This window comes from Convolutriloba macropyga, chromosome 12, assembly GCF_964194025.1.
Source record: "Convolutriloba macropyga chromosome 12, txConMacr16.3, whole genome shotgun sequence".
NCBI classification, from domain to species: Eukaryota; Metazoa; Xenacoelomorpha; order Acoela; family Convolutidae; genus Convolutriloba; species Convolutriloba macropyga.
In genome coordinates, this window is record NC_134479.1 from 3,106,902 (window position 1) to 3,121,077 (window position 14,176).

The 14,176-nt window shown below is 37.0% G+C and overlaps 1 protein-coding gene across 1 annotated transcript in view; it reads right to left on the reverse strand.

Moving 5' to 3' along the window:
- LOC142350755 (histone-lysine N-methyltransferase NSD2-like) overlaps positions 1-14,176 on the reverse strand; it is a 57,627-nt gene that overhangs the window by 25,820 nt on the left and 17,631 nt on the right. The window contains exons 3-4 of the mRNA XM_075402710.1: positions 11,776-12,117; positions 344-2,090 (exon numbers count right to left, since the gene is read on the reverse strand). Coding sequence (XP_075258825.1) covers positions 344-2,090; positions 11,776-12,117 — 2,089 coding nt within the window. The remainder of the gene's footprint in view (positions 1-343; positions 2,091-11,775; positions 12,118-14,176) is intronic.

The following is a 14,176-nucleotide window of genomic DNA, read 5'->3' on the forward strand; positions in this document are numbered from 1 at the left end:
GTCAGTAGCTAGGCACGGTTTAGGGAGGCTAGCGTCAGCTTAATTGAAGGGGCGTAAGTGAGTGCAGCGGGGGGGGGGGGGGGGTGCATCGGGGGATGATGGGATGGCAACAGTGGGGGGGGGGCAAAAGTGAGGGGAGTCAATCTCTACCGCCCTAGCCCGTTCTTGAGGACGAAAAGTCAAACACGTCAGACGAAAAATTGGTCAAGCAAAAAATCGCATAAAAAAGACCGATAAGACTAATATACTTGCTACAAACTTCGTTTGAGAGCAATTAATTACAAATTAAAATTTATGTTTAAAACTTAACTTCCAGCTCAAGATTTTTCCATTAAGAGAATACCTGCGGTGTGAGAGAAGAGTTTCGTAGTGCATGGCGAAGCTGGTGGCGTTATGTTTGTAATCTTCGGATTGTTTGCTGGTTTGCTTCCGACAGATGCTGGTTGCTTGACATCCTTTCGGGGCAATACTTTCAAATCAGAGGCCGCAGCAACACTAGAACCGGCTGAACTGGTGCTGGACTTGGTTGCACTGGATGGACCGTTCAGATTAAAAGTGTCCCCACCTGAGGTCTTCTCAGCACTCGCTTTGGACGCATTTGCGCTTATTGAAGCAGAGGATACCTTAGCCATCAAGGCTGCTGCTGCCTGGACCAACTCTTGTTGTTTCTTCGCGGTGTCAGACGGACGACCTCTTGGTTTCTTGGCAGGAGCACTGGAACTCCACGGAGAAGCCGAGTCCCTATTCGTTTTCTGCCTGGATGCGGGTCGCTTTGCTGGGCTTCCTACAGCACCTTTGGAACTATTCGTTGTACTTCCCAAATTCTTTGCTTCCACAGAAGCTGATCGAGCAGAGGAAAGAGGACTGGAGTTTCTGGGAGAATTGTGGGAAGAAGAGTTGGGTTGGTTGAGAAGTGGCAGAAATGATGTTTCCGGTTCGATCGGAACCCGAGGAGCAACTTGGACAGGTATCGAGCTTTTCGAATCAAGGTCCGAAGCAGTGACTGGTTTTAGCAAATCGGACGCCTTGGGCGATGTCTGGTTACTGAGACTTGGCAGCGCCGACTTGCGTGTGAATGATTTTCGCTTTGTGAGCACCTGGCTCGCTTTCTCTAAGGCAATTTGAAAATTTTTTGGGTAGTGTTTTTCTCCCGGCTCATGGAAGTTTTTGTCGTTCTCGTGGAACAGAAAAGTTAGCCCAATGTGGACCCAGTGATACTCTTTAGTGGCAAAAAGCTGCACAATGAATTCCCCGACTTGGTGCGGCTCTTCCAAGGATTTCTGAGGAATCAACCTGGGAAAGATCACTTCTGCGGGCCACCATCGATAGTTCTGCACTTTAGCCCAGAGAATGTCTCCATATCTGGGTCTGAGCCCTAGGGTGCAACTATTGCAAAACCAAGTCTCTTTGGGCAACTTAGAGAGTCCAATGCACTTGAGGTGAAAAGATGCAGGACATCTTTCGCAACAGAGGAGGCTTCCACCTTGCGAGCATACAAAACACCAGCTCACGTTTATATGCTGATGGTTCTTGTTGTTCTTGACTGGCATGAAGTGTTTGCAACATATAATGGAATTGGGCGCAATGATAGCACACCCAGCAGCCAGACACGCATCCGCATCTCCACAATGGTACGCAACCGGACATCGAACACATCTGTACATTTTGCCTCGAAACACGTCTGGCGAGTTTTTCTTGTGGAAGCCACAGCTGGCACAGGCGTGTAATGGGCACACAATTTGTCCCTGATAGGAAAGCCTTGCGAGGGGGTATCCTTTTAAGCACTCCTCATGATAATACTTCCCACAGTACAACACACCGCATGCTTTAACGACACCCTCTTTACTCCTACAGACGAAGCAACTGTGTTTGCCTCTTTTGCATTCCTCGCAAAGGAATTCGCCCTCTGGAACTTCTTCCAGTCCCAGACAACTCAAATGAAAAGCGCCAGAACAGTGTCCTTCACAGAGAAGCAGTTCACCAGATGTCTCGCATGTTTTGCACACGAACTCCTTCTTAGCTGCTCTGCATCCGGTTATCTCTTCATCCTCCTCGTCCATATGACCTTCAGCATTCGCTTGTTCCAACGCCTAAAAATCACAACATTAACAACTTTGATCGTTATAGTAGATGGAGAGAAAAATTTACACGATAAAACGCCATTTCAGAGCTGTACGGGAACCAAAATAACCAAAACAAGTATCCCTCTATTAAGCTTAAACTTATTCCCATTGAAGAATAAACATACCCGGCAGATTGCCGGAAAATAGCCGCCGTTGATTCCAATAAGCATGATTGGGATTGAAAGAATAGACGATATTCAAAAAAAAAAATTTGTACAAAAACATTTTTTAAGTCCGATTTATTTTGATGGCATTTCGTAGTTGAACATAACGTACTTCTGTTTCTTAGAGAGAGACTACAGTGGCTACTATCAATACCAATAAGCATTAGAGATGGTAACTAAGACCTATAGGAACGCCGTTCAAATAGCGGGCATCTAAAATTGGGCTTTATGGGTTTATCCCGTTTCTACTTCTGACTTCAATTTTTTATACTGACTCTGTTCATTTTGAATTGCTTTGCTGAGCAACTGATGTTCAAAATCACTTTTAGCAGAATGAGAAAAGATAGAAACTAGCCTAGAGAAGTCAAAAAGATATCACGCAAAATGTTGAAAAAGCGGCAAAATGAGGTAAAGCGAAACATTTTTTTATTCGACGAAGTAAAAAAACATAGCAGGACAAGTCCTGACGAACAATTCAAAGAATTTTCATTGACTAAACAATCATCTAGACCTAAAACGGACTATGAGCGAACTGGAAAAACCATTTTGAAAAAAAAATCAGATCAAAAAAATTTAAAAAAAAAACAAAAAATCAATGTCAAAATGTCGCATGTCAAAAAAATTCACCAGCCAGAAATGGAAATTCGGTTCATACAAAAAACTAGGCCTAGAATGAACTATGAATGGATTGGGAAAACCATTTAGAAAAAAATCCGATCCAAAAAATCGAAAAAACAGTAAAAATCAAAGTGAAAATGCCGCATGTGAACAAAAAATCACTAGCGAGAAAGCGAATTTTTGTTCAAACACCGTTTTCTCGCTCTACTTTAAAATTAGAGCGAAAAAATTTCACGCCGCAAAACCACTCGCTTTTTCGCTCCATTTCCTGTTTCGGCGTGACCAAAATCACCACTCCAATTTGACTTCAAAAATCATGAAAATCTGTGAACAGATCTTAAAAAAAAAAAAGACAGCGCCCCAATACAATTCAAATTCTTTGAATTGTAAAAACAGGAGCGCTATAATAGCCGGCTGAGAAGATGAGGGCGGCTATTAAAAATCTTTATTGTTCTTTGGTGGCTTCCTATATGCTCAACTGTTTTTTTGTTCAGTCAATTTTGGCCGATCGGCATATCGTAGAGAGTTGTGAAGAAGAAATCCCGTCCAGCGTAGAACAAAATTTTTCATTTAGTTTTTCGAGTTATGCCAATTTACTTAGCTATCGAGGATTATAGTTATAAGGAATATTTGACGGATTCCTGTCGTTTTTGTTGTCTATAATGCTGATTGCAAGACATTCGCCATTATGAGCCAGAAATGATGGGGACTGTCGCATCCAATTACGTCGCTATGCCCAATAAGAGGGTCAAGAAAGTCCGGTTCAAGAACTCACTAACCTCAAGTGATATCGGGCTCATTTTATGAGGGGAGCCCTTCTCTGTTTAAATGTCACCCAATGAGTGGGGACTTCAGTTAATTTTACTAGTTTTTGTCCTCATCCATCAGCAGGGAGCTAAAAAATATCCAAATGGAAGAATTCAGTTTAACCTCTACGTTTTCAATGCAGAAAAGTGGAAAATTGGCATTGCAGTAAACTTGTGTTTAGCAATTGTTATCATCGGACCTTGAAGGATTGATTTAATTTTTTATGGTCGTTGATCAAAACCAAGATTAAATTTGTTCAAACTACGCTATAGTTATTTGCAATTTACTTTTATTTTTACTCAAGTTTCAGTTTTCGACTCGTTTTTACTCAAGTTTCAACTTGCTAATAAAATATGTTAAAACCGTCATCGATACTGTTATTGTTTATACTTTTAAAGACAGAGGAGTTTTGCTGAAATTCTGATCCTTTCATTTTTGATCTTCTGAAATGTGGGCTTAAAGTTTCAAATTTCAGCTGTTATGAAAAAAGGTGACCAAAATTAGGGCACTTTCTTAAGCTTGCCGTAAGTGCAAAACTATAAACTGTTGAAAGAATCTTCTCTGAAACAAACAAACATCAAAGAGGGCTAACTTTACTTCCGCTTCCTATGACAGTGTTCCGAAAATTACAATTACTATTTCTCTGATATTGACAAAAATTTCAGAAGTTTTAAGACGGTGAGCCTCAATAGCAAGGCCAGTTTTGGTCTAATAAAGGCCTTTCATTATCCAAAAACTTTGAATTGGGACGCTGTCTTTTTTCTGAAATATCAACTTTTTTGTTCTTTATTGTGTAAACTACAGACCAAAATGACTTGAAATCAGTGATGAAATACTGAGATTTTGTTTACAAGCCAATGAGGCCCAATTAACAAAATTTATAATTTCAGTGAGAAGCTCATGGTATTAATGGCTTCAAAATTATGTTTGAGTATGTTTTTAAAAATTTTGAGTTATGCCAGTTGTCGTTGTTATTTTCTGGTCTCATGACCTAGCCTTACCAAGGAGAGGTCCATTTGGCTTCCAAAGATGTTACAAGTTAACCCACCTCATATTTTTAGCTGATGTTTATAGTTATTTGAAAAAAAATATTCTTCAAAAGAACAAAGGACTTTTGAGCTTTGCCATTTTTCGGTCCCATTTTTCTGCCATTTTTCTGTCAATGTGAACCTTAGTCGAAGCAAAGAGGTCACTTAAGGAACTAAAAACGTATTCTTTAACTTTGCTCTTTTTTCACTACGTGATACCTGGTCTCATCAAAGACAGGTCTCATCAACGACAAACTATCTGTTTATACGACAAACTATCTATTTATACTGTATTACTTTCTTATTTATACACCAATTTTTTCGAACAAAATGTGAATTTTGAAAGTTGTCTATCTCTACCTCATTTGGTAGATAATTAAATCAAAAACGTGGATGAGCGGGACCGGAACATTGTGCTAAATTCACTTCTGTTCTCTTGCGCCTAAGGAAGATAAAAATTTGAACTAAACAATTTGAAAGATTAATAGATAGTACATAGCCGGCGGATTGCCGTAATAGCCGCCAAATTGATTTGCAGGTCGTAGAATACAAATAGAAACAGATACAGAAATGAGTTCAAACGTATCCAAGTTGTTTAAAAATTTGCGAAAAAATGCGCTAAAGGGATATGGCGTGTTTAAAATCACTTCTCAGAAACCTTTTTATGAGGGACCCTAATAGCACATGAGTGTTATTGAGCTCCAAATTATTTAATTAAATTTTACAGCGCAAAAGTCATTTAGTGAAGTCACGTATGGCCAAAATCTAAATACGTAAATGACTCAAAAGCTTTTACTTGAGATTGAGAGTACGTAACGCGAGCAAAAGCCGTTAGTGAGAGGCAGAAGTCATTAGAAAATTTGACATTCTCGGCATTGCTGATTTTTCAAAACTTTCTCGCAATAATAGCGGTTTAAAATTTTACCAGACTTTTATTTCAAATTTGTTGATTCAAAGAATTTATTGTGAAGACAAAAAACTATAGTTTCGGCTGCAACCATGTTATTGTCTCCACAGTTCCCACGCCTCCGGAGGTCTTTGGGATAAGGTCTTCTTTCGCCATTCGTTTTACATTTGCTCACACATCAGAGCTGAAAGACGATGAGATGAAAACAAATATAGCCGAATTAATTCCTGAAGCAACTGGAAGCGTCGTCACTTCGCAAAAAAAACTCTATTGTAGCCAAAAACTAGCTATGATCTTAAGACCTTTTAATTTTCAGCATATCAAACTTAATTAAAATTTTTCACTGCTGTTACAACGAAAGATTTGAGTATTGACATTATTGGAACAGATTACAAAACAATTCAGTCATCATTCAGAAACCATAACAAGAAGCCGAACAGATTAAAAACAGAAGAAACTTGAGAAAAAACTCACTGTGAAAATTTGACGCCGCAAACTTCATTACTATTAAAAGCATCTGGTATATTCAAAAATGGCCAAAATTCCTAGTATGGAAAAAGAATGATAGGCTCAAAAACTGTTAGCAATAAAAAGTTGCACGAAATGAAATGTCTTGAAAAAATGGAACTAAGCAAAATGAAACTACGCGACTGAAAAGACCTGAAGGCATAAGGCAGATAATATTCTTAGAAACTAAATCATTAAAAAAACCAAAATTTGTATTTTGGTTTTTTTCGTAACAGAAATTAAAGCAAACAAACACTTCTCTCATGTTTCAGATTTATTAGGCAGAGTGAGTTTATACCAATGGCGAATGTCAAATTAAGGACGAAAACCTTATTACCAAAACTTAGCCTCAAGAATATTCATAAAAAATCTATAAAGATTTTAAAATGAAACTCCAGCAAATTCTCAGTGCTGGATTATATAAAATAACAAATATAAAAACAAAGCTAAAACTAAGATCATTAAATTTTTCAGCAAAGAGATTGTATCCTTTTTCCAGTAAATTGAAATTTGATCTTCAATGCAGTTTTATGTTTTAAGTAACGAAGTGTTGGCTTTGATACTCTGAGTTTTCATGGTTTTTAAACTTAATGGCACTAGCTGAACTTTGAGGTTCTTTCACTTGAGGTTCTTGTCATATTATCACGATAACGACAGGATACACGACAGTTTCATGGCTTAAAATTGTTTTCAGAAAAGCGTATTTTTAACATCGCTCTTTTATTGTCCACTTGATAGCTATTCTTATCAAGAACAGGTTCTAATTCTTTTCTTGTGAACTGCAAGTAAATTTATTTAGTTCAGGTTCTATATGATGCCATTGTGACTTCGTGTTTTTTAAAAAATAGACATTGAGATTTGGTTGTAATTAATGATTGTTGTTTATTTGAATTTGTTGTCTGTCTTGTCTCGCAGCCTCGATAATTGCAGGCATCATTGATCCGCTATTGCAGCATCACTTAATTCGTTTACTGGTTTGAATTCGAAGCACAAACTGACTAAAAATTAAAATGCTAAAAAGAAGCTTATAAACACAGTGCAAAAAAGCGGTAACAAAAAGGCATATTTAAAATTTTTAAACATAGCCGGGAAATTGTCTGAATAAAGTCGCCATTAACCCACTTGACGCATAATGGGATTCAAACAGCAAAACAAAAAATTAAGAGATGGAGATTAACAAAATTTTTCTAAGTGTCAAAGTGTTCTTATGTGGTGTACAAATTGTGCATATTCGTTTAGATTCTAACATTTCACTTAATTCAGCCTCTAAAATGAACGCTATTAAGCATAAAACTAATGCCAGCTAGCAAAAACTTTGATAACCTAAAGAACTATGACTTAATGACCGGGCGTTACATGTTTATATTACGTATTTCAACGAGTGACAGAATTTAAAATCCATTCCGTTGAAATAGTGATTGAGGTCAGAAGTCAAACGAGAAAATCGTGATTTATGTAAAACGAAATTGTTATCAAAAGGTCAAGCGAATTAAAAAAAGGGAGCGCCTAAGTAATAGCCGTTGAGAGGCTAACGGTGGCTATTAAAAAAACAATAAAATGAGTGACATAGCTGGCAGATTGCCAGAAAATAGCCGCAATAGATTCGTAGATCGGCAGTCTAAAAAAACAGGTGGTCTAAAGACAGACCAAAAAACAGGTGGTCTAAAGACAGACCAAAAAACAGGTGGTCTAAAGACAGACCAAAAAACAGGTGGTCTAAAAACAGGTGGTCTAAAGACAGACCAAAAAAATTCGTCTTTTCATTGAAGGCTGATCTGTTATATTTGGATTACAAATCTGTTTAACTTATTGCTGCCTCTATTAGCTAATCTCAAATAACCTTCATTTAGAGTGACACACACCCCTTTGACCTTATCTCTTTGAATTAAAGTAAACAAAAGTCAATTTCAAAGTGAGGAAGTCATTTTTGAGAGTGAGGTAAGTCAAGTGTGACCAAAAAATTAATCACGCGCATGAACAAAAAAACTCGCTCCACTAAAAGCGAAAAATGACGTTACACATGCAATCCAGTTGAAATTGCATGAACGAATGAAAAAAAGTGGCTGTGACGTCATATGGTCGTAACAAAAATCATGACGACGAAATAAAAAAAAACCAAGAGAAGGCCAATAATAGCCCCAGCTATCGCTGTGCGGCTATTAAAAAAAGTACACTTCATTACCTAGCATTGCACGGCTCATTAGAAGTACAAGGGCATACTTCTGTCTAAACAAGAGTTGACGCAGAATTTAGCAATTCGAAAAATTCAAATATTTTGACCAAAATGTCAAACTGCAGTGGAAATTGCCAATATAAAACCAATTTCCAAAGCGTATCAAACAGTTAACGCCCAAAACTGATTTCATTATGAATACCACGATATTAAAAAGAAAATCGATATTATTGAAAAATTATAAATTAAAAGCTTACTCCAGTAAATAAAACCAAAAACGAAGAAAAATTGGCCGAAACAGCTAAAATCGAATTATTATGTGTACAATTAAAAAGAAAAACATCTTTTTCTCAAAACCGGGGTAGTCAGGGTATGAATTAACAAAAGGCTGTTGCATTGTACACTGACAAAAAGTCCACTCAAAGATAGAAAAAAAACGAACCCACTAACGTCGGAAAAAATTGCTCTCGAATGACAGACAGGGCGTAAATTTTTCTTTACGGGTGCCAAAACATCAGACTAAGGTAGGGCTCAAACCCCGACATCCTCAGTCCGATTCCTTCACCTCGACGGAGGCATTAACCACTCGGCTATCAGGGCCTTGTCTTCGTATCGGTTTTGCTTGAACAACAAACTATTGCGGAGTGAGAGCAATTGAAATCACTCAAAAATCAAGCAGAAGTGCGTTAAAAAGTCACTAGAGAAATCAAAGATTATTCTAGAAGAAAAGCGCAAAAACGGTTAAGCGAAAAATCGGCGTAAGAAACACTCACACGTAATAACTGCTTCTGATTGGAGAGCAATTAAATACTGAAAAAAAACCAAAAACTATCTAAAAATTGTGTATTCGAAATTCATTGTGAGGCCCTCAAAAAGTAATAACATACCCGGAAGATTGCCCGGAAATACCCGCCGTTGATTCCCATAACTCTATTGGGATTGAAAGAAATAAAACATCAACAAAAATTGATTTTTGTAAAAACATTTTTAAGTGCGATTTATTTTGATGTCATTTCGTAATTGAACATACTCCTGTCTCTCAGTAAGACGCTACAGGGTCTAGTTTCAATACCAATAAGCACTTTAGATAGTAACTAAAACTTATGAGAACAAAGTTCAAGTACCGGGCATCTAAAAATGGGCTTTATGGGTTTATCCCGTTTCGATTTCTGACTTTGATTTTTTTTTATACTGACTCTCTTCATTTTGAATTGCTTTGCTGAGCAGCTGCTGTTTAAAAGGACTTTGAGCAGAATGACAGAAGAGTGAAACTAGCCTAGAGAAGTCAAAAAGATTTCACGCAAAATGTCGAAGTATAGGAGCGCTATAGCCGGCTGAGAAGATGAGGGCGGCTATTAATCATAACTTACATATTAATACAGCATCGATCAAAAAATATTTGTCAAAAAACGACACTATAATAAAAACATAGCCGGCAAATTGCCGAAAATAACCGCCGTTGACACGCTTGACGCACATTGGGATTAAAACAGAAACAGAAAAATTAGGAGATAGAAACTGACAAATTTTTCAGTGTCAAAGTATTATTTGGTGTGCAAATTGTGCATATTCGGTTAGATTTCAAAATTACACTGAACTCAGCTTCTAAGCTATTAAACTTAATGTCAGCTAAAAACGAACTTCGATTACTTAAAGCACTATGACTTAACGAAGGGGCTTTATATGTTCAACCCGTTTCTTTTCATTTTGTGCCTTTTACATTGACTGTATTCACTAAATTGCGTGCTTCAATGCGTGAAAGAAGTTAAAACCCATTCAGTTGAAACAGTGAGTGAGGTAAGTCAAAAGTCAAACGTGAAAATCGTGACTATGTAAAACGAAAAACGTGATCAAAAGGTAAAGCGAACTAAAAAAACATAGCTGGCAGATTGCCAGAAAATAGCCGCAATAGATTCGTAGATCGGCAGTCTAAAAAAACAGTAAAAGACAGACCAAAAAAATTCGTCTTTTCATTGAAGGCTGATCTGTTATATTTGGATTACAAATCTGTTTAACTTATTGCTGCCTCTATTAGCTTATCTCAAATAACCTTCATTTAGAGTGACACACACCCCTTTGACCTTATCTCTTTGAATTAAAGTAAACAAAAGTCAATTTCAAAGTGAGGAAGTCATTTTTGAGAGTGAGGTAAGTCAAGTGTGACCAAAAATTTAATCACGCGTGAACAAAAAAACTCGCTCCACTAAAAGCGAAAAATGACGTTACACATGCAATTCAGTTGAAATTGCATGAACGAATGAAAAAAAGTGGCTGTGACGTCATATGGTCGTAACAAAAATCATGACGACGAAATAAAAAAACCAAGAGAAGGCCAATAATAGCCCCAGCTATCGCTGTGCGGCTATTAAAAACAAAGCAGGACAAGTCCTGAGCTACAATTCAAAGAATTTTCATTGCCTAAACAAAAAACTAGATCTAGAATTGAGTATAACTGGATTGGGAAAACCCTTTAGAAAAAAATTCTATAAACAAAACGAAAAAAAAAACAGCAAAAATGGAAGCCGAAATGCCGCATGTGAACAAAAAAAGCACTAGCGATAGAGCGAAATTTTGTTCATACACCGTTTTCCCACTCCACTAAAAAATTAGAATAAAAAGCTAACATCGCAAAACCACTCGCTTTTTCACTCCACTTCCTGTTTAGGCGTGACCAAAATTGTCGCTTCAATTTGACTCAAATTTTTGTTTTTTTTAAAATTGAAATAGTTCATTTCAAGTTGTCTTTTTTTTCACTGTAAAATTACATCTAAGCATTCAGGAACCAATTAATTATCATAACGTTATGATAATTAATTTTATTTTATTATTTTAGGGTATGGTTGGTTGGGGAAATCATAGTTGAAATCATTTCTAAGTTCAGTCGATTCTCAGAAAGTTTTCTTCCGATCAGCCTTGTGCCCAAAAATCACCATGGTGCCCACGCAATTGAGTATTTGCCTTTTATTTGTTCCCAGAAACCCTCACAATCGGGTCTTCAAAATTTCGCCGTCATCAACCCACACAATCGGGTTTCCAATTCATGAAAATGTGAGAACAGATCTTAAAAAAAGACAGCGCCCTAATATGATTCAAATTCTTTGAATTGTAAAAAAGGAGAGCGCATAAAGAATAGCCGTTGAGAGGCTGACGGCGGCTATTAAAAAATTAAGCCGAATAGACGAAATAACGGTTATCTCTATGCGCAAATCTAGCAAAAAAAAGTCAAAATGTCAATTGCTCAAAATTAGTTCACATGTCAATTTTGCTCAATTTCGCTCTAGGTCAAAACGCCGTTTGAACAAATAGAACTTCCTTTTAAAAAACCTCTTCGAGTCGTAAAAACAAGGAACAGCTCAATATAGCTACGCTCTGCTTAGATTCGCAGCTAGAAAAAGCAGTAACCGTTTGTTCTGTTCTATTCTAGTTAAATGTGTAGGTTTTGTATTACCTCATCTTCTGTCAGCATCATAACTGGAGATCTGCAACTGAGCTCAGGCAGAACTATCAAAGAAGCATTGCTGTTGCTACTGTTGTTATTACTGTTCACAGCACTGCTGTTTTCCACGTTTGTTGCCACTGCAACAGCCGGGCTTGAGGGGGTAACGCTCCCTTTGGCAGGTCTTCCTTTGGTTGAAGTGGACCGTGGGTTAGTCTGACTACTATCGCTGGAATTGGCCATGTTGGAATTGTTTACAGTCTGGTTTCTCTTGTTTGCTGCAGGTATTTTAGGTGGACTTGGCTCTCCACTACTTTTGGGAGCAGACTCCTCTTCTGGTTTTGCACCCTCAATCTGTTAACGAGAAAAACTTCAAATGACGCCAAATTCTGTTATCTGTATAAATTTTCAAATAGCTTCCTCCTGGCATTTTTTCAATATTCTTAATATAGCTAGCTGATTGCCGGGAAAAAGCTGCAATATCTTCATAGACCTGTACTCTCAAAAGACCATGCAAAGAATGAGACCAGAAAAACTTAGGAAAAAAGTTTTTTTTCTACAAATTGTTTTGATGTACCTAAATGATTCAAACTTATTTGCTGTAGAAGTGCCTTAAAATTCTCTTCAAGTAAATTATCCCCGTTTACTTTTAAATCATCTTATTGGAGAAAGCTAATAGAAGTCGGCTTCTTGAAAGTGAATTTGAGACTGAAACATAACCACCGTTGACGCACATCGGGATTGAAACAGGAAAAAAAATAAGATGCAAATTGACATAATTTGTTCCCAAGTTCCAAAAACTGTTCTCATTCGGTATGCAGTTTCAGTTGGATTCTAAAACTACACTCAATTCAGCTTCTAAATTGAATTAAGTGAATAAACCAAAGATAAACTTCGGTTTATCCCATTTCTTTTGAATTTGCTCTTCTGACTCTGACTGTATTCACAAAATTGCGTAATTAAATGCGCGAATTAAAATCACAGAATTAAAATCCATTCAGTTGCAGTGAGTGAGGTAAGTCAAATGTCGAGCGTGAAAATCCTGGCGTATGTCAAACGAAAAACGTGTTCAAAAAGTAAAAACGAATAAAAAAACATAGCCGGACAAGACCTGAAATACAATCCAAAGAATTGATAAAAACATACAACCACTGTATCTGACCAGCAGATCAATTCAACAATGCCAGTCAAAAAGACAAGCAGTCTCAGACGTTTAGGAGACAAAAATAATCAAAATAAACAAAATATAAGCAGTGCTATAACTCTGGGAGGTTTAACCTTGAAGGCCCAAATTGATCTTATAAAACAAACCCATTAACTCACGCAAAAGCCTGGAAAACGTTTTCGGCCTTAAAGAGAAAGACTCAGAGATAAGACATTTTAAAGAGTTGAAAAATGCAGAAATTATTCAACTTTCTAAATTTTGCAGTATTAAAATGTTCCAATCAACTTTTGTCTCTCGAATCTGTCAAGCAACCCATCTGCAGAAGATTTTAAGAAATCTAAATTGGCCCTTGAAGATCAATAAACTCAAAAACAGGTAAAATTTTTAAAGAAAATTGCGAATTCTTTTGTTAAGGTTGCCAAAGTTTGTGATATTTACACATCGAGCAATTTAAAAATCTTTAGAAACTATCCAGCCACCCAGTTTCAAGCTTTAAAAAGGTTCACTCGCACATAGAACGATAAACCCGTACATGATAAAATTTTGGCACGAATTTGCCAAAATTCGTGATATTAAAAAGTTGAAACCAATTCCATTGCCCCTACACACTATGTAGTAACCTATTATTTAACTCTAAAGGATGTTGTCTGGCCCTGGGGCTGGAAGATCTCAAAAATGACGAAAAACTTTCAAAAAACTTGAAAAACAAACCACACAACTTAGTGTCATTTTCCGTGTTTTTGTTTGCGGTACCAAAATATATAGCTCGCAAAAATTGTCGTAAAAAGTATTTCTGCCTTGCAAAATACCTTAATCAACTTTGACTAACTTCAATTTAATTTCAAAGCTGATCAAACAGAAACCCAAATGACCAAAAAACCTAAAAATTGCACTATTTTGGGCTCAATAACTCCTAAAATGACCATTTAACCAAGCATTAGGGCTTCCCAGCCGCTGCAACACTCTAAGCACTTGAAAGACTACTAATGCCAGCTACGGGCCTCTAATGAATATTGATGCCCGCTGCGCACTACCTGTTTATCTCGTTTTTAAGGACCAAAAGTCAAGTGGGTCAGACGAAAAATCGGTCAAGCGAAAAATCACATAAAAAGGACCAACAGTACTAATATAGTTGCTACAAACTTCATTTGAGAGCAACTAAAAACGTGCGAACAGATCTTAAAAAAGACAGCGCCCCAATACAATTCAAATTCTTCGAATTGTAAAAAAAAGGAGAGCGCCTAAATA